The 24,869-nt window shown below is 35.6% G+C and overlaps 2 protein-coding genes across 2 annotated transcripts in view; one reads left to right on the top strand and one right to left on the bottom strand.

Moving 5' to 3' along the window:
• Positions 1–24,869, bottom strand: part of LOC134815271 (uncharacterized) — a 78,284-nt gene that overhangs the window by 53,156 nt on the left and 259 nt on the right. Inside the window, exon 2 of the mRNA XM_063823784.1 lies at positions 5,804–5,864. The gene's annotated coding sequence lies outside the window, so the exon portion shown is untranslated. The remainder of the gene's footprint in view (positions 1–5,803; positions 5,865–24,869) is intronic.
• Positions 13,083–23,418, top strand: LOC134815272 (somatostatin receptor type 5-like). The gene is made up of 3 exons (XM_063823785.1): positions 13,083–13,183; positions 13,402–13,523; positions 22,323–23,418. The coding sequence occupies exons 1-3, from the start codon at positions 13,090–13,092 to the stop codon at positions 23,160–23,162; spliced, it is 1,056 nt and encodes a 351-aa protein (XP_063679855.1). The 5' UTR covers positions 13,083–13,089; the 3' UTR covers positions 23,163–23,418.

Genomic DNA, 24,869 nt, shown 5'->3' with positions numbered 1-24,869 from the left:
CATATTCTCTCGTCGTCATCTTTATTATTATTAAAGTGAGAATATTTTCTAACTTTTTAAGATAAACATTTCTCAGACGTTGATCTATTATTTCCCTAACCATGTATATCATCCTCTGTACTATAGTGCTAAAAACATTAAAAAATTTTGCCGGTTTTACTAATATTATTAAGGGGAGATACACCAAAACCGTTTTTGCTCCGAACATCGATTTTATTTTATGTTATTTTTAAATAGACAAAAAGAATAAGATTGTACACCTTCAAAAATTTTTAAAAATATTCCCTCATCGAGAAAAAAAATATTTTTCTTTTCGAAAATGTTTAAAATTTGGAGAAGTCTGTCACTGTAATACCGATAGTTCGGCCATTTAAAAAGTTTTTTGGCTGATTTTTTTACTGAACATTACTTACACTCCGTACTAGAAGCCATTGAAAGGATTATATAATTGAACAATAAATGACCAAGTTACAGACCGAACAAGGTGAAAAAAGAAAAATTGGGATTTTTGCCTACCACCAAAGTTGTACATTTCACCACCCGCCCAGGTCATCAGATATCGCTTCAAAATTTCTTGTGAGTGTAGTTGATGATCATGGCAAGCTTTTTGGAACCGGATTTCTCTCAATTTTGAGTTTTAAGCTATGCAATGTGGCCTCAAACGACTTAGTAAAATTCATCGTAAAAAAGGGCAAAAAAGGCAGATTTAAGGCTTAAAATGCCTATAACTCAAAAAGTATCAGTTTTTTTGAAATAATTTTTACAGGATCGTAATCAGCTTGGTAAGACGAATCTTTTAGTACGACATTTATAATATTCAAAGCCACAAAATTTGTAAAAAAATGTGTACAATTTGTACAAAATTTATACAAGGGACCATTGTGTTCGAGCTAGAAAATTATTTAAGACAATTTGTCTTCAAAAAGCACCTATTTGGTACTAAAATATTCGTCTTACCAAGCTGATTACGATCCTGTAAAAATTATTTCAAAAAAACTGATACTTTTTGAGTTATAGGCATTTTAAGCCTTAAATCTGCCTTTTTTGCCCTTTTTTACGATGAATTTTACTAAGTCGTTTGAGGCCACATTGCATAGCTTAAAACTCAAAATTGAGAGAAATCCGGTTCCAAAAAGCTTGCCATGATCATCAATTACACTCACAAGAAATTTTGAAGCGATATCTGATGACCTGGGCGGGTGGTGAAATGTACAACTTTGGTGGTAGGCAAAAATCCCAATTTTTCTTTTTTCACCTTGTTCGGTCTGTAACTTGGTCATTTATTGTTCAATTATATAATCCTTTCAATGGCTTCTAGTACGGAGTGTAAGTAATGTTCAGTAAAAAAATCAGCCAAAAAACTTTTTAAATGGCCGAACTATCGGTATTACAGTGACAGACTTCTCCAAATTTTAAAAATTTTCGAAAAAGAAAAATATTTTTTTTTCTCGATGAGGGAATATTTTTAAAAATTTTTGAAGGTGTACAATCTTATTCTTTTTGTCTATTTAAAAATAATATAAAATAAAATCGATGTTCGGAGCAAAAACGGTTTTGGTGTATCTCCCCTTAAGGCAAGCCTATAGTTTCGGGATAGCCTGTAGCAGGCAACGCCCGATACTAATGTTTCTACAGACCTACACAAGTGCAAGTAAGTAGGTAAATATTTCATGCTCATGCTAGGCATGTGGCACCCGCAATTACGGTAACCATCCATTGAAGTTTTTGCTTTTCGCTGTACTACATTTTTAATATATCCAGTATAATGCGTGGTATAGGAAAATAAGGACTCAGTTTTAACCACTATTGGACTGAACTGGGTGCATACCGGTGAGGCTCTCTGAGTGATTTATATAAACTTTAGAGTAAGGCTGCAGAGGTCGTGCATTTATCTCAATATGCGTAATATCATATAAGCATTGAAGGTGATCTCTGGATCCCTGTCGCCTGATCAGTGATCACGTTTTAGATAACATAATAAGCCCAGTTACATTGGACTAAAGGTTCTGTATTTTATGATATAGCACGTGTCACCTGACTAAAGGAGAGGCCTGATAAGAATAGTGTCATTATGATAGAGATACGGCCCGGAGAGCAACTATAATATATAAGTCAGACATTTAATTGAATATTATGTCGTTTACCTCAACCCATGAGGCACGAGGAGTTGGGACTTGAAGCAAGCACAATATGGACTTGAAGCGAGCACATGGACCTTATAGGGCCTACTACCAAGTACTAAGTTAGTGGTTAAAACAAGCCCGTGTTGTTATATTCACCTGTTATTCTCTGTCACACTACCCTGTTTTGGTGATAGAAAACTAAAACTTACAACTCTTTACATTTGTGTTTGATTTCCTTTATTTCCAAAATATCTTCGTCTCGAGACCTCAAACCCCAGCATTCTGGTATGTGGTAAATAGATCATTTAGATTGAAAGGGTCTGCATCGAGAACAAATGATCCTTCTATCCGGTTATAATAACCGTGTCTGGGTCACTAATAATGCACGTTTAGGAGTTGCCAAGAGCATAATAACACGAATAGTCTATATCCCATTATGTGTGCTTTTTAAATGGAAGGGGAGCCTTTTAACCATTCTAAGAATATAACACTAACTTACCCATTTATAAAGCATAAAACTATAAAGGTGGCCAATAAAGTATAATTTTATTATTAGCTATCTGTTTATTATATGTATGAAGGTATTAGATCCCTGACTTAATAGTATAAACTCTTCTGAAACGACAACATATTACACGGACAAAGCGGAATTATGTACGTATTTCACATCAAAGTTGAAGTTCGCGCCAAAAAATACCGGAAAACAACGGGCGCTGGAGAATATATCTACATGTAAATAAAATTAATTTGTCACCAATTCTATTTTCTTCATACTGCAGGATGACGAACATATATTCTTCGGCATCATTTCGTTGTTAGCTCTCGGATTTTATATTAGTTTTAATACTCTCACTCGTTTTTTTCTTCTCTAATTTCGATAGATTTCTCAATTCAGGTGACAGCTCTGTAATGAGTCATGCCCGTTTTTATCTTTCTCCGAGTGTTCTGTCAGGTACCATGTGAACGTTAAGAATGAACGTTCCACTCAGAATTCCTTTTTTGGTACAATTTAACGGTCTATTTTTGTTACGGTTGACCAGAAAGTGCTTTAAGTTTATAATTTTCAACTTTGCTACTGGACTGATAGTGCTCTTTAGTGTTCAACTCTGCTACTAGGGTAACAGTGCTACTACTGGGGTAACAGTTCTCTGGTGGGTCGTAATGAGCGTGGATAGTCTTAGAGAGCCATTACCTCCAATTAAAAGAGAGGGCCTTTTAGTGCTATCACAGAATATTATAGTAGTCGCCGATCGTTTTAACACCTTTGATGGATTGCAACGGATGATATTGTCACCATTATGGTCGGCAAGGTAGCTAGAATATTTTATACAGATTTTGGTAAACTCACAAAGACGGCAATCCAATCAATGGTACAGTATTGAGCATACACACGTACCAGGTGCATCTTGACGATATATAATGGTGAAACTGTCAGGCCGATTGAAAGGGTCAGACAGGCTGCAATTTAGTCTTATGAAAATATCATTACGTTCCATTTCAGAATGACCCGGTGTCACTCAATTAGTTTATTAATTGCATTAATATAACACCTATATGTGTACCCCCCTCCTCCTCCCCACCCCGGTAATACACTGTATTTAAGAATAAATTCTCACACGCCCAACTCATGTTCAGAAATTGTTCACATAAGACTCGGAATATTTTAGCTTTGAAATAGGCTTGTAGTAGTCTGCCTCTCTGCAAGTACCAAACTCCGACTATGTGCTATTTATAACCCTAAGACTTAGTAGTCCAGTCATTTATGGACATTTATGGAAATGAACGGTGTACCTGCAAATTTTCAGATACTCACGAAACTTTGCACAGACCTTCCCAAAGGTATGAATAAACGATTTTCAAATATGGGCATATAGGTTTTAGCTCATAACTCAGTCATTGTTTGTCCAATCTTGATGAAAATTCATTTACGAGTTCAGGGGACCACTAGCTACAAGTAGAGCACCTAAAACCTGGGTTTTGGGCATGTTCAGGGTATTAGGCTAAATTGGGCCTAATTTGGAGCAAATATGGGCGTGGCCTTCCCACGGGTACCGTTTGGCGGTTGGGGTCCGGGACCCCCTCAAAAGTTCCTAGTTTGTTGGTCAACTGCTATCTCGAAACCAAGTTTCACAAAAAATGTATTAATGTATTAAGAGGAAGTAAAAATATGATGGCGTGTAATAATCTCATAACTGTTAACTATAGATTATAATATGTGTATATATATATGTAATATATATATGTAATCTCATAACTGTAGATTATATGTGTATCTGCAATAGCGGGCGAGCTGTCCGCTTGGTTTGCAAAGATTTATATTATAATCTAGCTGGCGTTTTTAGATGACCAGACTGAATAGAATTAATTAATAATTGTGCACGCTAATTTACGAAGAAGCTCAAGATATCTTTTAGTTATACCGTCCAGCGTTCATTTGATTATTTATGAGTAGCAATCCAACTACTTGGGCTTATCTCTAGTTTTTTATCAGCCCTTAGAACTTAAACTTGGTGTCAAATGCAGAGAATTTGATCATCTAAGACCACTAACGTTTTTATTTTAACCTGTATTCTGCAGAAAGTTTGTTTCGACGAAGTTGAAGTCAATTTGTAATCAGACCACTTGAGCTTATTTCTTTTCTTTATCACTATCAGCCCTTAGAACTTAAACATGATGTTAAATGCAGCGAATTTGATCATTTAAGACCACCAACTTAACTTGAACTTGTATAATGCAGACGGTTTGTTTTCACAAAGTTGCAGTCAATTTATCATCTATCACATTAGATTATAATCCGGTATGTATTTTTGGACCGAGAATGATATGTATTTTAACGTATATTAGTATTACATATGTTAACGTATTTTACATATTTTAACGTATATTACATATTTTAACGTATTGTACGTATTTCAAGCTATCGTAACTGTATTTCTACTCCTACACTATATTATATGAAAACGGGTAGAGCTACTTCAAAACTAATGGACTAAACTATTTACATCCAATTTCGTTGATATTGATAGTCGAACATAACGTTGTGATAAAAATCAATTATTAAACTTAGATACGAAAATGTAATTATAACAAGGTCTAATAATACGCTCACAATAAGTCTGCAAAACTTTTATATTCACTGTTGAGAAGGAATTTCTTCCTCGGTATTCGGGAACTCGCTCCAAGGAATTATATATTTATTTTTTCCCTTTTTACGCTCATTTTTAAAGTGCAGTTATCCCGGTAAAATTTGACAAATTAGGTGATTTAAAAATTTCAACTTTGCTAGCACTTAAGTCACGTTTTAAAATAATAATTGTCTCGCATTCAAACCCCCTTAACTTATTCTTAAAGTCATTCTAGTTGTAAAATGTTTACTGAATTTCAAAAGGTTTGTGCGTTTATAGAGAATGTGCTACTGAAGACTCATATGCTAAATTCACCATACCATGACAAATAATTAGTTTAGAATACATCTTTTAGCTATAGACTATAGAGTATTGTAGATCAACTATGTTTCACAATTTTAACTTTTGTGATTTGTCCCATCCCCATTCCCCAAAGTCAATCGACAAGATTAATGAAGTAAACTAAAAATATAGTAGAAAGTTTGAATATTTTCCAAAAATGCAGAAATACAAACGTTAAACGCAATAAAAATATAACAAGTGAAATGAACTTACATATCTGCATGAGATTGTATCGGCACCATCTAGTTATCAGTCATATTCGAATTGGCACACCCTGCAATATGAGCAATAAATGACAACAACAAACGGTTTACTTATTGAATATGAATGTTGGGCATTGCTCGGAAATTGAGCTAACTAATAAACTAATTCGATTTCAGCAGGTCATCGACTGAGCAGTTATGTTTAAATAGTAGTAGGAGCTGTGCTGTGACCTGTATTATATTAATAATTCCAAAGATTCTTTTTGTACGAACGCCCACGTGCAAATTATGTGAAAAATAGGAAGCTGCATAGTAACCATGGTAACGGTGTTCAAAAGCGCACGTGCAATGATTGTTTTAATGTAATTTTGGGGTAATTACGTTGTGTTCACTCATTAAGTGCAAAATGAATTTTAATCGGCTGTGTCTTCGGTTGTGATGTCCACGGGCTTTCTAGTTACTTTATAAAGTAACACAACTCCTACTACTATTCTCTTTTACAATATTATCATCTTGTGCTATAATAAAGTATTCTGTATTATCGATTAAGTGCCATTCTAATTAAGATTCAGTCTGCTCCAGAATCAAGAGTGCTGTGATTTTCTTTTTCTTAACTTTTAATATTAGCTAATTGTAATTTTATTTCCGGCAAGTTGTAATCATAGTGAATAACAGAAGGATGCACTCAAGTGATTGGAATGAGTTTGTTAATAATTAAAAACTGCACACTGCAGACAATCAACCACCAAAAATAAGCTTTAAAATCAATTTAGGTAGATACTGGCAAATTGGTGAAACAAACGCAACAGCATGTAATGTAATTACTAATAACGCCAACGGTGCGAAAAATAGCTCTTTATTTTGTGGCCTTAAAACCTGATAACTGGCCGGTAATTCCTTTTCTTGTAAACCACAATTATCAGGCAAATTAATTAGGATAATTAGCGACAGAATGAGACTTGTGCGTTCCACAGCGTGCCAAGAATATCAATTAACTTTCAACAACAAGTTAATTGAAGTTGTTTCGGGAGGGAGGGGGATGGCATCTAAGTATATAGTAATTATATAGTTTCCTATGAAGTTCCCACCCCCCCCCCCCCCCACCCCCTAATGCTTGTTACACTCCTCTCCTCTCCCTTCCACTAGTCATGACGTTGCGAGACTGAAATAACTGCATCTGTTCAGAGGAACAAGAGTAGGGGGTATGATAAGGATGACTATTGGTGGTGTCAAACTACACCTACCACACATGCAGTTAATCCCTCTAACTTTAGGGATCTCCAGGGTGGTTATAATCAGGACAAACCAGCTGTGCTCCAGTTACTCCGCCTAGTTTCCGCTGTTCCGTCTAGTTTCCGATATTCAGACCAGTTTAAATCAGCGCCCCCTTCCAGCCAGTCATTTAGTTTACGTTGAACTTGGCAGTAACTGTTTAATACCGTATATGTCGAATAAAGCGTCCATTTTCGTTCAGTTATAAGGTTCGAATATTAAAGTTTAAATCCCGTTCTCCTTATCCGTCACAGACCATTTATATCAAATTCCATTCATATAAAAACCTCATTATATCGAACAATATCCCTTTTTATGTATTTGGGGTCAGATTCAGAGTCTAGGTCAGATGTGCAGTGTGTACTAAGTAATAGTAATACAGAGTGGTTCTTCAAAAGTTTAAATTTGCCTAATTACTCTAAGCTAGACGCGGTCAACCATACCCGAGCAGAATTGCGCTACCAAGACATCCTTTAGGGTCATTTTAATGTATTATTCCTTGTTGTACTATCCTGTAATTGTATACTTTTAAACAGAGTTGGGAAGCAAATTATAGTGTAAACCCACAAACTACTCTTCTTTCTATATTTCATTATTTTCCGCCTCATTTCAAGTTACAAAAACAAATTTTATTCGATGGCACCGAAAAGATATAAATTGCTGGTAACTTTATATTTGACAACATGTAATCCGACTCAACTGCACGAATTTTAATGGCAGTACGGGGTTTTAAATGCTAAAACGGTGGATAGTAACCATCTCTCCTAGTTTCTACCCTCAAGTTAAAGAACTTGCCCCCGGTCCCCGGATAAGATTATACCTGCGTTTTGCCGCGACATATCATTAATTATTATCCATATAACCACGGCGCCCGGGGATATTATATAAGCACACGTGCAAGTAGATTAATTTAACAAATGGTGGCTAACTCCTGATTTGATTGATGTTAAAGTCATAGTAATATATAATAATATAGTAGTATATAGTAATATTAATAATATTATCCCCAGCACACTGCTTATCTTGTCGAAGCAAAGCAATTGTAAAATTTGCCAAGACGCGACGTTATGTCCGCACTGCGACTATCTGAGACCAGTAAGATTATGGTTTTATAAGTTCCACTGCAGTTATCAAATATCAAACTGACCAGAGATCCTTGTGTCGGGGTTGTGACTGTGAGTTGATACTATAATTATAGCAGTCTTAGAATATAACTACGCTCAAAATATATTATATCTATTTAATGTTAATTATAATATAATATGCAGTATTAGTTAGATGACTGGATTGTCTCGACCTCTGACAGAAATTCTATTAATCATATAACTGTCACGGTATAAACCGTTATAATGAGGGTATGCATCAAATAACGAAAGGTGGTCGCATATAAATATGACCAACTTCGACAGCTTTATTTCACATTTAACGGATCGCTCTAAAGGAAGGTTATCTTGGCTTTGCTACTGAAACTGTGCTTTATCCCCAAAACAATTAAGCTCGGTTGATGTATAAACTGAATTTGAATACTAACTAGCAAGCTTTGTTTAGTATATTTCCCATTATAATATGTTAACGCTTCATTAATTATACATTATGTGCGAATGTAACGTTAGAAACTTCACTTATTCCACTTGTTTCAACTTGTAATATTACCAACGCTTCTTTTGACAAGTTGTTGATTAATTCTAAAATTCTAAGCCACCGAGTGAGCTACCAGTTTTTTTTACATATTTTTTGTTGATAATTCAGCGCTGATTAAGAGCGATAACCTGAAAGAGACACAGATTAAGATTCAAGATCAATGTTTATATTATATTAATATTCACGCTCTAGTTTGTTGACCTAATTCGCTTTATTCACCCGAGGGGGAGGGGAGTTTCCGAATGATTACGCTAATGTAATTTTGACACAATAGCTATATATGTGTAAAAATTATTCAGATGACGGAGGGGGGTCAAAATGACAAAATTGTCCAAAAATTTATTTAGATCGTAATTTGTGAACGACCTCTTAGAAACATCTCGAAGTCCGAGTTTAGAGTGATTTAGCACGCCTGTCAATCGTCGACCAATTAAATTCAGTCTACCTGGTTTGACAAGGAACAGGAACTTTATATCCACGCTCTGTCTGAGTGGCATGTCTCTATTTATTTGAACTAGATAGTAGATATGCATATATTTCGCCCATATAAATTATAATGCCATTTGTTGACATACCATGACCCATGTGTATTAGGTTAAAATAACCACTCTACTTCGGATTTTTGCGAAAATCAGTCCTCTTTTTTAAAAATCAGTATAATTATGTCGGGCCGAACTGTGCGATTCCTGTCCGAGCTTAGTCACTTGTGACCAACTATATTATAACCTTTTGATGTATTGAACAGTCCATTCTTCCATTATTTTCCATACTATCTCTACTATAATTCAGAGAATTATTTCTGATGTATGTACGACCGCCCACGTGCAAATTAGATGAAAAATATGAACTTGCGTAGTAACTATGGTAACGAGGGTTATTACACGCACGTGCAATGATTGTTTTAACGATAGGTTTTATTTTGTTGATATTACGCTGTGTTTAGTACGAGCAACATTTTAATTGGCTGTATCTTCAGTTGTGTTGAATATTTTTTGACGCGATTTAAACTTCCTAACAAAAAACACTATTAGCTTCCTCCCTGTGACCACGGGTTTTCTAGTTATTTATAAAATAATAATACTCTTATTTGTGATCGGCGAAGGGCTTGGAACAATCGTCTCGCCGTTCAGTTGAAGAGTCAGCGCTTTAAAATTGTCTGATAATTCCATCCAGGCTTGTCCGCCGCCGCCGAACGCCGCCGCCGCCGGGAGATTTTGCCACGCCGAACGCCGCCGATACACCCCGGCGTACATCGGCGTACGGCGTGCATTTTCTGACTTCAAAATAATTCTGTCTACATTTGAAGATATCAGTGTTACCATGATAGCGATTAGCGGCTAGGGGCAACAAACACATGATACACACCTTTAGCTAACTTAACAATATTGATTATCAGAAGAACTGAGCAGATACCTACTCATAAGTTTGACTGAAGAAGAAATTTTACAATTCGAACTTTTAAGATTTTGGGCCGATAGGCAAAAAACTTTCCCAATGGCCAATACTCTCAAACATAGTAAGAATAGTGCATTGTATACCTGCCAGTAGTGCGGAAATTGAAAGAACCTGGTCGGCTGCAGGTTTAATTCTTTCTAGTCAGCGATCTACGATGAATGTTAAGAATTTCAAATATACACTGTTTTGTTCTAAAAACTATGATTTTGTTTCCAACAAAAAAGATTGAGAGATCTATTGATTTCAGCAATAATTTATTGTTTATGTATTTTACCTTAAATAAAAGAATTGTATCAATTTGTCTCAACTTTTATTTGATAGCAGATAATACCATAACAATATACCAACATCATTTGTTGAAGTTAAGTCTAAATTACCCAAATTAAGTACATGATCATATTCATATTTCATAGACCTCAATTTAGTTGGCCTTGATTTCACGGCTCACGCCGGCGTACGCCGCCGCCGCCGGTGTAATTTTAGTAAAACGCCGCCGCCGATCCATTTAGCCACGGCGGACAAGCCTGATTCCATCATTGAAAGATTAGTTGATCCAGTTGTATACTTTACTAATTAGATTTGTCATTACATTTGAATTATGTAAGTTACCAGTGAATCGTGTTTAGAGTATCTGACATCGGCAATTAATACCTTTAATGGTGTGAACTATTGATGTAGGCGGGATACAAATTCAAATATAATGACACCCCAGTGACAAATTCAACAACAGTATAATCGAAAGAACGAATTTTGCGATCAAAATCAATCAATAAGATTGATTAATGTTGCACTGTAATGGGAGAGTCAGGGACAATCATTTTATATGATTAAATTGAACCTTGTGAATTCTGCGGAGTAACTGCTGGATTTACAGTAGAGTTCTTCTTAGATAGTCCCTGCAACAAACATGGCCAGTAATATTTTTGAAAATTGCATCGATTGCAAAGGGTGTGGCACGCCACTCCCTCTGTTTGCTTATTGTCACTATAAGTATAAGTTGAGGACACTTTCAGATAGGAACTCCAAAATTTCTAGACACATTGGGTTTGATAATTGAAGTTTTTTCCCAAAATTTCAAGTTGCTTGTTTAAACCTAAGCCGATTTATGGCCATTTTAAGATCTGGCGGAATGCTGATGCATGATCCCCAATCCCGGATAATTTTTGAGCAATTCTGGTACGGTACGAATTACGTGAGTTATTAAAGGGTTGCGTGTGGGTATTTACTTCCTAGCCACCCTGTTTGTTCCAGTAGTCCGGTCAGTTATTAACGAAATGACTTGTTTACCTAAGTTTATCATAGTAGAGGGCTGACTTTGGGGCCTCTCCCAATTCTTAAGAACCAACAAATTCCGAGCCCAATTGTGCCGACCGGGATATTCGTCCTTTATTTGTGTTATATTAATATTATGTAATATATAGTTATCTCAGCTCCTGAATAATAATATATCGTAGAGACTTTTGCTGACCCAATTGTGTTAACTTTTATTTTGATATTTAAAACATGCTAGAGAGTAGAAACTTTTAGGTGCGTCAAACTAATCTTTCACTTTCAGAGTCCTAAGATATCTTCATATTTCAACTTTTCAATGATATTGAAAAAAATATTTGTTGGATCGGAATTCTTGACAAATCAGAATCCTTGACAAATCCAAAATCATAATCCGATCCACGACAAACCAACAAGCCGACTTTTTCTTTCATATATTATAGCGCTTGGCATATAAATATAATAATATTGATTTTACAACATTTGATGTTGTGTGGATTTTTAATAACCAATATAATTAAACATTGTCTGGTTCTACGGGCCAATCCTCGATCAATCAAAACGATCACAGTTACAAACTCCTAAAATGTTTGGTTTATGAAACCTATTCCTTATTTCTCTCATAACTGTCCGCATCTTAATTAATTTTCCGATCAAGTAAATCCGTAATTTCATCTTGATAGAAATCTCGATATAGCTAGGCCTAGAGCACTATTCCGATACGGGAGTTGCTTGACCATGACAAGAAGTCGGGCCAACTTTAAAGTCCAGGTTTAGCTTACCTCCTGGTTCTCTGTCAACAACGCGGACGATACCTTCCGTTAAAAGCATTGTATGTTGTAGGTCGTTCATTAGCACTATCATGTGAGACAACAACAATATCACTTGTCACGGTTAGTTTTTGTGATAATTTTTACTGGGGGCAGAGTAAGACTCCGGAGAGAGCGTGTGCTGTTAATGGTTTCCCCATCATATAGTACAGTCGAATCCTGTTTACTCCCTGCCCTAATAATAACTAGTCTGAGTATTTCCCCATCCTAAATATTCTTTGTCATTGTTTTTATATAAGTTCATTGCTTCATAATTCTGTATTATTTGATGAAAGTTAAATGCAATGGCGTAACAAAATGGTAACGCCATTAAATAAATAGCTGCATTTTTTCGTCTTCAAGCTACAAGTTCACTTTTATTGATTGTCACGGTTATACTTATTATTTGAGATAATTGTTCATAGTTTTGACGGCAGCCAAATTTTTTGTTTCACTAACATCCTGTCGGAATTTTCGGAATTGAAGAAGCAGCTTTTAAAAATAGAACTATAAATACTAATAGTCCTTTTATAGTTCGATAGTCCAATTCTGCCGTTTTCTGACAAATGTGCTCAATGACCACTAAAAAATAGCACTTTTGGCATATTTTTGACAAATTTTAGCATTTTTTTAAAACTATACGTTTAGTTGGCAAGAATGGTTATTGTAATTTCTTACAACATTCTAGTACTAGCATCTAGCAAGTTCTAATATGTTAAATGATTCAACATGTTCATAACTCATTATTTAGCTGTACAGTATGAACGGAGCTACAGATCTAAAATAATTAGTCAATTAATTGATTAATTAATTGAATTAATTGACCATTTAACTATGTTTTAGGTATCTGATGGGCAGTGTGAACGGTACAGCACCCTTCGTGCTGAGTCTGGAGTATGTTATTATAACCTGCAGTTGTATCATCGCTGCAGTCGGTGTCACAGGTCACATAATTAAAACTGATCCGTTGTTTTGCAAATATTTTTTATTTGATATTCATAATTCAGACAAATTGTAGTTCTCACACCAGATACAATTACTCTTGGGTGTGATAAGATGTCAGGCTTACAGAACAGGTTATTCCTCAATATACTCGCCAAGTCACGTGATATAACGATCAGACAACAAGGCCACCTGGTGATTAACAGGTACTCTCCTTCAGGCAACTTGTTCGTGCTGATGATATGTGCTAAACTGAAGAAGGAGGCTGGCATGTACGGAATTTACTACGCCTCCCTCGCTTTAGCAGACTTCCTGCTAATGGGACCGTGCCTTATTCCGCAGGTACAAGCTTTTATTGCATACTAATTACTAGGTTACCTTGCCATTATCGGCCGGGTTGGAGTAGCAAGTAATTGAAGTTGATGTATAGGCCAGGCAAAGCCTGTGTGGATAGGGTAATGGCTAAATCGCGTGAACTCTTTCCTTAAGAAATATCCTAACCTAAGCGTGCAGCTTTTAGACTGCTAATATATAAATTAAACTGCCTCTTGACATCTGACAGTTGTCACTGATCTGACAGTTACCAGTTAACTGTGGATTTCAATTTTCTCCTGACATCTGCTTAGAGCGTACAGTGTACACCATGTTCAGTGTTCACTACACGGTTATGACAATGGATTAATTTAATAATTAAGTGTCTCTCGACGCTCCCAAATTGTTGTAATATCTTGTGAAAAGGCCCTGATTCCGAATCACCGATTTATTCATACGATAAAAATGCTTCCCTGAGAAGTTATGGACACGTTCATTTGAGTTTGAGGATATTGGTAAATATAAGTGACCCTATTAAAAGGCACAGTGTAGTTGACTTAGTCACACTATGAAATTACACAAACCCTTGATGGTTAGGATAATCGTCTCATCCTCTAGGCTAACTTTGTCACTTAACGATATCTTAATCAGGTGATAAGATATCGATTAAATACGGCCGGCACATTGTCACACTATAAACATGTGACGGAGTAAATATGGACCCCTTGCTGCCGTTTTTGACCAGATTTTTGAGTGTCCAGTTGATTGAATGGGTACATATGACCATTACGTACATATTTGACGACTTTTTTCGTTAGATGGTGCACTCAGGTTTACTCCGTCACACATTTAAGAAAACATGTGAAGAATGTTTAGGGCACCCTGATAAGCAATTCTGAGTAGTTTAGGTTTATTTGATGGCCTGGAAGTGCTAGGAATTGTTATTATATCATATAGTCGTAAGGAATTAAAACAGAGAAGGCACAAACAAGTTTACTTTGTCACATAATCTTGATGATATCTGAACATGTGTGAAATTGAACAAATAATGATATACCAGCTTAAACCCCTTATTTTATGTACTATGGATCAAACAACACTGCTAGTACCACGCACTAGTCACATAAACCATTATCGGGTGGTAATATGTTAACAGTGTCACAATTAAACTACCGCAACATGGTCAAAAATAGGGTTATTTCGTCACAAAAAAAATTATTATAACTCTGTTAGCTCCTTGCTGGCAAAATAACTAGTTCATTGATGATAAAGTTACATAGTATTCTAATAGAGGTATAGCTCTTCAAAATAGGGGCAAGACATGTTTACTTTGTCACATCAGTAATTATTATAAGAGTTAGGTAATCGTCATCAGATTAACAGATCTTTTTCGTAGTTTAGATCGATTAATATAGATAATAAAGCATCCTATGCCAATTTTAACACACTATCTTGATATTGTTGGGGCAGGGAAAGTTAATTTTGTCACATTTTCAGCGTCTTTGACAAATTAATCTAAAATTGTTAAACTTGAGCTCTGATGTTCTGGACAATATTCTACCAATCGTTTCTGAAAGAATGTTGAATTCTAATAGAGTTATAGATCTTCAAAATAGAGGCAAGACATGTTTACTTTGTCACATCAGTTATTATAAGAGTTAGGTAATCGTCATCAGATTAACAGATCTTTTTCGTAGTTTGGATTGATTTATATAGGCAATAAAGCAGCCTATGCTAATTTTTACACACTATCTTGAAATTGTTGGGGCAGGAAAAGTTAATTTTGTCACATTTTTAGTAACTTTGACAAATTTAACCTAAAATTGAGCTCTGATGTTCTGGACAATATTCTACCGATTTTTTTCTGGAAGAATGTTGAATTCTAATAGAGTCATAGAATATATAGATCTTCAAAATAGGGGCAAGACATGTTTACTTTGTCACATCAGTTATTATAAGAGTTATTATAAGAGACTATTTCATTCTATAATCATTGTTTTTAACCTATTTACGATTTCGTATCATTTTTGTGACAATGTAAACATCAACTGATCTTAACTTGCATCAACTACATTGTCATCATATAAAGTTTTCCCGCCTTTCAGACCAAAATCAGATTATATAAATAATTCGCCCAAAATTTAAAATTCCATATATTGTGACAGAATTAACCTCATTTCCTAATAACCAAGTGCCTGTATTAGCTAACTATTCGAAACAAAATATTTTAGGGCTATGATTGGTAGATCAACCATCAAATAAAGAGTTAAAAGTTTTTGAGGACACTTCACAGTAGAATAGAGGTATGGTATTCTGAGTGTGACAAAGTTACCCAAATATTGCCTTGTAACCGTTCGATCCGTGCCCTTTAACCAATGTGGTATCATAATTGTTAGATTGACCTAATCTACTATATTTCAGACCAAGGAATGATAATTAGACAACTGCAGTTAACTAAGTCACACAAAATGTGACATTTGAACCATTATAGTTGTAGCACACACTTAGTGTACCTAGCTGCTCGACTTAGTGGTAGGTTTTACAAAATAAAAGACTTTAAATAAAGAGTTTTGCGGAAGAGAATGAAAAATATAAACTTATTAAAATGGTAATCCACAGAACTAAATCTTCAAAACTGTATCATGACTCGTGAATCTAAAACTTGTGAGGAATGGTCATGTGACATGAAAGAGGAATGAGTTTAGGAGTAATCAGACTAATGGTGACAAACTCTTTCAACAAGGTGAACTAAAGCGGAAGATTATAAATGGGATGGTGTGTCACGTGAATAAATGAAATAGGCCTGATAGGATCGCTAATTAATTGAGTGAAGCTTATTGGTTGAAGTGAAATGCGTCTACAGAACTTAATGACAGGTATGAAACTATTTGCTGGGAAATGAGAACTTATATGATTTGAGGTGCTGAAGCTATATGGAATCTAAACGGTACAATTTGAGGTGAAGATGATTCATGATAATTTACAACAAACAACATATAAACTATATAAATACTACTGAGCAATTACTTCATTAGGATTATAACGTGATTACATATTAAGATTAAAGTTATTCTAAATTTCAATATAATCCAATTCTTAAATAATAATATGTACCTAAACTAAAATACACCTATCGCACAACTCTCCCATCTCCCCATATAAAAAGACGATAATAATAATAAATTTAATAACACCGTTTTTAAGATAAAACTTATACTCAGCCATTTTAAACAAGTCCTCCCAGAAAATAACATGTTCAGAAAAGTAGCTTATGCTGGAGAATATATCGCCAGAAAAATGGTACTTAAATACAAAACGTATTATGCAAAGATCAAACTCCAGATAAGACAAAAACAGTTATTGATAAAGTTTTTCAAGTTCATCTAGGGATAGTTTAAAAAGGTACGTTATTAAAAGAGCTTTAATAATAAACATAACTTTAATAATACTTATAACTTTAATGATAAACATAACTCCTTAAATTTTGGTAAAATACAAATACGTTCAAAACTTTCTACTTTTCTCGTCAACCTTAAAGCTATAATATAACTAATACTTCAGAACAAAATAATAAACATGCTATCAATTATACTTCTCCTTTCCCCCTTGGGAGACCAGGTTGTTCAAAAAATACAAAGTTTAGCAAAATAACAGTTCTATGTTGAATGTCCTCCGAGTTGCAGTCTAGTTGTCCTAGTTGCAGTGTAGTTGTAGTAAGGTAGTAGTTCTTACTTCTTCCGTCAGGTTCAGGTTTTCGACCAAAGTCTATCGTTTTTCGTTTAGGCTATGATTTAGCCAATCCATGTTCTCCTTCTCATTCAGATCCTCCGGATTTCACTGATTCTTCTTCCTCGACCTATTTCCATGTTTCAATGATTCATTCATGTGGACTTAAAACGTAATTAGAAAGGTAACGATATATCTTTAAAAGTTTAAAGTAAATAGATATCAAATATTTAGTGTATAATACAGGAGCGGTTCGTAAAATATAAATTATAATAAAAAACAACAAAAAATAACATAATGAGTCTACACGTATAATACAGTCGCAAAGTTGAACTGAATTATACTTCATTGACTCTTATTCCATTTTTTCCATCTTTTTAAGAGAAATGGCTATACTTATTTAGATTATAAATAAGTAGTCTGAGTTTTGCTGACCTTGAGTTCCTTTTCTTCGTGAGTACCGAACTTTCACATGATGAAGTACTGGATAAATCTAATGTACGACAGTTTGCACGTATTCTTTACATTGTGTGAAATGAGGGTCATATCGAGTTCCCGTTTTCTTGAACACAGATTGTACCGCACTTCAGTGCTAGTGGCGGGTGGCTTGTATTTAACAGGTTTTAAGTGCCGCATTGCTTAAAAAGTGGTATCTCTTTGTAAACATTTTGTCCAGTCCAGTTGCAATTCCACAACATAATACTAAACCGATGAGTGCGGGTTCCTATTTCATAGCTTGACATCTGTAAAACATATCACATGATCGTTTCATTATTTAACTTCTGGTAGAGATCTTAAATTACGTGGAACAGAGAGAAATTAATAAGAGTTCCAATCTTATTCCCCTCTCATAATTTAGATACTCCAACCGTCCACTTTCGAGCTCTCATCCGGTATAATGACTAGAATAATTGCCGGCCTGCAATAAACTTTCATCCATTATCCGTGAATCCTGCGCTATTAACTCATAAAAACTTGTTCACATTTCACAACTCTTTATTCAAACTGTAAATCATTCTCGTTACAAACATTCTTTTCGCTATGAAATCAAATACATCGCACTCTCGATGTAAACTTCTGTTGCGGAAACTCACTGTGTACTGAACTTATCTAACTTTGTGAAGTGATTGCCTCAATTCACTGTACTATTAGCTGACAAGTTGCTTACTTCTCAGCTCTTGAAACGATATTCATGACGCCCTCAACGGCCGCCTCTGCCATATAAGAAAATCAACTGTACCACAATTGAAATTCTAATACCCTCACTTGCAGTATAATATGTAAATTATATTGCAACTGTTCGGTTGATTCATCAATAAGTATATGACGAAGACTCAACTCCTGCATGAATACCAAATACACACTACTACGGAATAATATTTTTCGTACAAATGCCCTTATTATTCCTAATATGTTCTTCTCACTGTTGACCATAAAACGTCTCCGTGACTTGGTTAAAGAGCCTGATTAAGATCATACTCATTAACATTAGGTGGCATCATAGGTTCATCTTCACTCAATCTGGTCGTTTTGGTGCAAGTTTCATGCTGCTGCTCTAGATCATTTGCAGTACTCGTATTATCTTCCTGATCTTCTTGCATTATACTATAAGCTTCATGAGTTGCAAACATACACATGTTTACGGTGACACTTTGCACTCTAATGCATACCGTTGGTGTGGATTTGGTCATGTTTTGATATTCTTAACCTACTTCTTCCTGATGAACAGTTGATGCAACATTCTCACGATCTACATGTTCCGGAGTTTTAATGTAACATGATATTTTCTTCACTTTATTCTCGATTATTTCTAAATGCATATCGATGTGTATAGTATTCGGAGAAACAGCAGGTGGTTTTATGTGGTCAAACGTTGCATTATCGTTTACGGCACACTCCGAAACATCTAATCCAGTTACTACAGTGTCTTGCGTGATACTAACTTGTAGAGTGTTGTTACTGGGTGTTCCTTCTAGAAGGTCAGCTACAAACATGCTGTTTTTCACCGTTTTGGAGTGAAAATCAATGATAATGTGGTGCTGTGAAAGGAATGATTGACCCAGAATGCATGCTTCGTTCATCATGTTTGTCACTATGAAATCGCATTCTAACACGGCATTTTTAACTATTACTGGTACATTGTGTAAAATTCCCGAAGTTTGCAGTGGTGCTCCAGTGACTCCAACTAATTTGAAAGTTCCTTCTGTAACTAGCTTGCTAAGTCCAAGTTTTTCGACTAGCTTTTCTCCAATCAGATTCAAGCTGGATCCTGTGTCAATAAGAGCCTTAACTCCAACGGAATTAATGTCTACATTCAGATACACGCGACCTTTACAAAGATTTATTGTTTGCCTTTCAATGTCATCCTCCGGGACGGTACCACAATCTACACTCCTCTCGTTATTCACTAAATCGTGTGGAGACCATTGATCATTGTACTGCTCCTGTCCTTCTGCTACTCTGCTTCCTACATTCTGTGAACCATGCCTTCTAGAATGTTCTTGCTCCCTAAATTGCTGGTGTTCAAGTGCTATATTATTAGCCTGATGTTTTCTATCTTGAAGTGACCTATTTTCACATTGAGGACCCTCACCTGTATTCTGAAAAGGTGGATATCTTGGTACATAGGGTTGATAATATCCACGCTGAACTGAACGTTGTCGATAATCATCAGACCTACTGAAGTTTTGTGAGTTTTCATTCGTTGGCTGCCCATATTGATAAGGACCGCTACTATCATCTACAGCCTGGAACCCGCAATTTCTAGCATAGTGTCCATTCTGGCCACAAATGAAACATCTATGAGGCCGCATGGAAGAGTTCTCATAATATAAGCCTCGTGATCCCTGAACCATCTGGTTTGGAGTGAATGTGTTGTTTCGAGAATGGCAGCTGCTTGCAAAATGGCCATACTTTTGACAATTATAACATTGCACATTGTAGCTTCTAGAGTCACGCCAGTTATGTTGTTGTGGTCTTCCTCTACTCGTGTACATAACAGGGACTTGGAAATATTCCTGATCAAACTTTCCTGCAGCATCTAATTCGGTTTTCATTACTGATACTTCTACCTTATCACGAGCTTTGATCGTTTGCCTAGCTTGGTATGACGAGTCCAGTTTAACTGCCTCAGCCAGTAGTTCATGAAATGTCTTATCACAGAGGTTGATAAGAATCATACTCAGATCATCTCTTAGAACTCCTGCAGATAATGCGTCCTTTAAAATCGAATCTCTGGCAGCAAGTTGGTTTACATTGTACCCAATTTTGCCCAATTCTAGTAACCTTTGACCAAATTGCGCAACCGTCTCATCAAGAAACTGTGTGGCTTTCTTGATCTCAAATCTTGCCTTGACTGCTACACTAGGAGTACTAAGTGCTTTAATTACTTCTGCTTTAAAAGTATCCCAATCGTCCTCAGTGGTTAGTTCCTGATCCACTATTAAATTAAGAGACTTAGAATCCAAATAGGTCAAGAAAGTGTTAACCGCTTGTTGTCCGTTCATGCACATTATATATCTAAAGGGCTCATACATGTCAAAGTAAGCTTGGATGGTAGTGATAGATGGATCGAAGGTATTCGGCCTACGACTCCCTGCAACTCCAGCCCTAAAGTCAAGCTTCGCAGTCTCTACTGCAGTAATAGCATGTGTAGTAGCATAAGCTCGAACAGCTTGCTTCTGCTCCTCATTCAAAGCATTCAATTGTCCGCCTAAGTCACCCATAATATTTGAATATTGCTTTCTTGGCTCGAACGGGAAATATTCGATAAATTCGGTACAGAAGTTATTCAGTAAGGAATTCTAGGGTTTAAGCGTAATATTAAATTAAAGAAATAAATAAAAGTGATTCGAGATTCTAGATTAATATGAAATCCAAAAAAATAAACACAAGTACGTAATTCGTAATTCTGTGCTATTTCGAAATTCAACAAGGAATGATGTCTAGCAGCTAACCAGGTCAAACGAAAATCCTGGTCGCAGCACCAAAATGTAGCACACACTTAGTGTACCTAGCTGCTCGACTTAGTGGTAGGTTTTACAAAATAAAAGACTTTAAATAAAGAGTTTTGCGGAAGAGAATGAAAAATATAAACTTATTAAAATGGTAATCCACAGAACTAAATCTTCAAAACTGTATCATGACTCGTGAATCTAAAACTTGTGAGGAATGGTCATGTGACATGAAAGAGGAATGAGTTTAGGAGTAATCAGACTAATGGTGACAAACTCTTTCAACAAGGTGAACTAAAGCGGAAGATTATAAATGGGATGGTGTGTCACGTGAATAAATGAAATAGGCCTGATAGGATCGCTAATTAATTGAGTGAAGCTTATTGGTTGAAGTGAAATGCGTCTACAGAACTTAATGACAGGTATGAAACTATTTGCTGGGAAATGAGAACTTATATGATTTGAGGTGCTGAAACTATATGGAATCTAAACGGTACAATTTGAGGTGAAGATGATTCATGATAATTTACAACAAACAACATATAAACTATATAAATACTACTGAGCAATTACTTCATTAGGATTATAACGTGATTACATATTAAGATTAAAGTTATTCTAAATTTCAATATAATCCAATTCTTAAATAATAATATGTACCTAAACTAAAATACACCTATCGCACATAGTGCCTAACAACAATAGATTTTCTTTCTGAGCAGTGCATATGGGAGTATGGGTTACGTGGCTAATGTTCAGAACTTCTGAACGTGCTAGGTTAATATATGTCAAAATTAAGCCACTATCGTCAAAAACGCTATCATTTTTGTTTACCAATATCCTCAAACTCAAATGAACGTGTCCTTATGCAAAAACATTTTGGTTACGTGACAGGCTAGTAAATCATAGATTCGATTGTTTAGGGTTGGGGCTAAGTTTACAGTTAGCTTCGAGGTTATGTTCATGTTAAGGGTCATGGTTGCGGATTGAGGAATGGGGTTAGAGTTTTTGTAAAACCGTTTTGTTCGGTTGCAAAACCGTGAAACCCAAGTCGCACATGATATTTTAGGCGAGCGAAATAATGTGAGCTGTCTCTCGAGTCTCGATGGACACTATGGGCAATTTTAATCCTAATAACAAATTGTCTCAGATTTGGTCGCAATGCGAAGGACACATCATAGAAATATCCGACAGATGGACCCAGATCTGGGGGTTCACTTACATCACAGCCCGAATGAGCAGCATCCTAAATCTCTCTGTCATCTCCCTGGAACGGATGGTAGCTGTGTTGGCGCCCCACTTCTACCGCACCAGAATTAACAAGTCGTACGCGGTCATCATCATCGCTGCCTGTTGGTTACTGAGCTTACTGGTGGCCATCTCTCCGTACCTGATGAATGAGGATTACGAGTATTTCATTGGAGCAGCCATGGCATCTATCAACACGGAACTGGCTGTTAATAACACCACCTTTCTGGTTACTACAGACATTTTGTCGCTCTACCTGCCTTCGTTCGTAATCATAGTGTCAGTGTGCGTGATCTCGTGGCGGGTTCGGAGGATGAGGAGGAAGGATAACAGAGTTACAGTCACGTTACTAACGGTGCTGTGTGCTTACATTGCCTGCTTCACCGTCTACTTCGTCTGGGTCCTACTCAGGCTGCTGCATCTCATTGACGGGTTACCAATATCTACCCAACTCTACCTTCAGAATTTTGCTCTCCTGATCCTGGGACTTCACAGCGCGGTTAATCCTATAATCTATGCTTTCAAAGCATCTCAATTCAAAGTAGAACTCAGGCATATCAATGATCAGTGCCTACTAAAGTGCCTTTCATTTATAATGAAAGTGCGTCAAAATTCGCACGTGTCAAGTCTGGGAACAATGCACACACAAGCTATGAACAAGAGTACTCTACACAGTCAGAGATTAAATAATAATGTAGAAATGAAGGATCTCAATCATGCTACTCCTATAGTTGATTGCTGATTTTTTTTCCCAGTAAATTGTCGGTGATAACTGATAATTCACCGATTCTAAGCAACAGAACTTGGTTTAGTGTGGCATGTCTTTTTTGTTGTAATTGTAGCTAAAAATGGACATAATTTTTCATCGTTTCTTCATAAAGAAAAGTATAATTACTAATATAAAGGTTTGTTTGACAATGTAATTGTAAGTTTGACAAACTGTTTAATTTTCGTTTTTATGGCAGAAAGAGTATGTGTTTGTTTTGTTTGGGGACCGGTTTTTGGTACACCGGCCAATGTTTACAAAATCATATGATACATAACAATATAATTATTGTATTTAATATACGTGAATATAAGAATAGACATGAAATCTTAAATTTCTCTTTATTCCCTGCAATTTTTACTAAGTTCAAAATAAATTTATATGATAAAGTCTATCACTATAAGAATATATATGAAAGTCAGACCTGCTTCGCAAAAACTGACACTTTTGTGTGCTAACAGATCCTGACTGATACAGGAATCAGGATGGGGGTGATGCAACGTCAATTAATGTCAATTAATGTCAATTAATGTCAATTAATGTCAATTAATGTCAATTAATGTCAATGTCAGTTTTGCAAAATTTTGGAATACTGACATAAATTGACACGATATTTTTCGACCAGAGATTATGCAGTTCTACCATATTTTTAGCACTTTAGAACGTTTATATCATCAATTTATTCACGACTATCACATATGGAAATGTGAAAAATTCAGATCATTAAACAATAAAACTAAAATAATACGGTTTTTAATTTTTTTTTAAATGGGCGTGGCCATCCAAGGGCGTGGTTCTCAACATCATCAGAACTTAAAACCCACATTAAACGAAATGCCTTCATGACATTTATATTTGAATAACGAATCTTAAACAGCTAACATTACTCCTTCATACTAAAAAAGCCGATTCTAGATATTTTACCTGTATAAGAAACCAATAAAATATGGGCGTGGCCGGTGGGGACCGAAGATGGAAGAGTTGGAAGCTGAAATTTTTTTGGTGGTCTTTGAACCTAAGGATCAACAGGTAAGAACACACTCATAATTATTCAAGGACATTTTGTTTTTTTGAACCGGTCTAACTTATATAGACGTAAATATCTTGAATATTTATCGAATAATGATAATCTCAAATTTCAAGACAAATTAATGTCAATTAATGTCAATTAATGTCAATTAATGTCAATTAATGTCAATTAATGTCAATGTCAGTTTGGGGTTTTTATGGAATACTGACATTAATTGACGTTGCATCACCCCCATCAGGATACTAATTTACACTAACTAATACTCTTAACTATCTAAAAACTAACTAGCTAGCGTGTGTGCTCGTAGAGCAGCTTAAATAACAAAATATGAGCTACAGTTCATTCTGCCTAAATCTCCTCACAAAATTCTGCATCGTAAAAAAACTCGTTAAAAACGGTTTATAAAATACAACGGCCACCACTTACACCAAATTAAAATACATACTAATAGTGTACAATACATGTAATAGTGATTCTCGTGTAAATGCAGTGAAACGTTAGATATAATGTCAAATTTCCTTCGCCTACAAAATTGCTGATATTCAATTTGAGCCAAGACCAATTTCTGTGAGTAAAAAACGGGGAACAAAATTTTAGTCTAATAGTATTCTCCAATTATTGATCGTCGCGTATTGATAGAATTCTGTGGACTG

The sequence above is a fragment of the Bolinopsis microptera genome, chromosome 5 (genome assembly GCF_026151205.1).
Source record: "Bolinopsis microptera isolate Bmic1 chromosome 5, MBARI_Bmic_1.0, whole genome shotgun sequence".
NCBI lineage: Eukaryota > Metazoa > Ctenophora > Tentaculata > Lobata > Bolinopsidae > Bolinopsis > Bolinopsis microptera.
The sequence above is the reverse complement of the archived record's forward strand: the minus strand, read 5'-3'. Positions and strand labels throughout refer to the sequence as shown.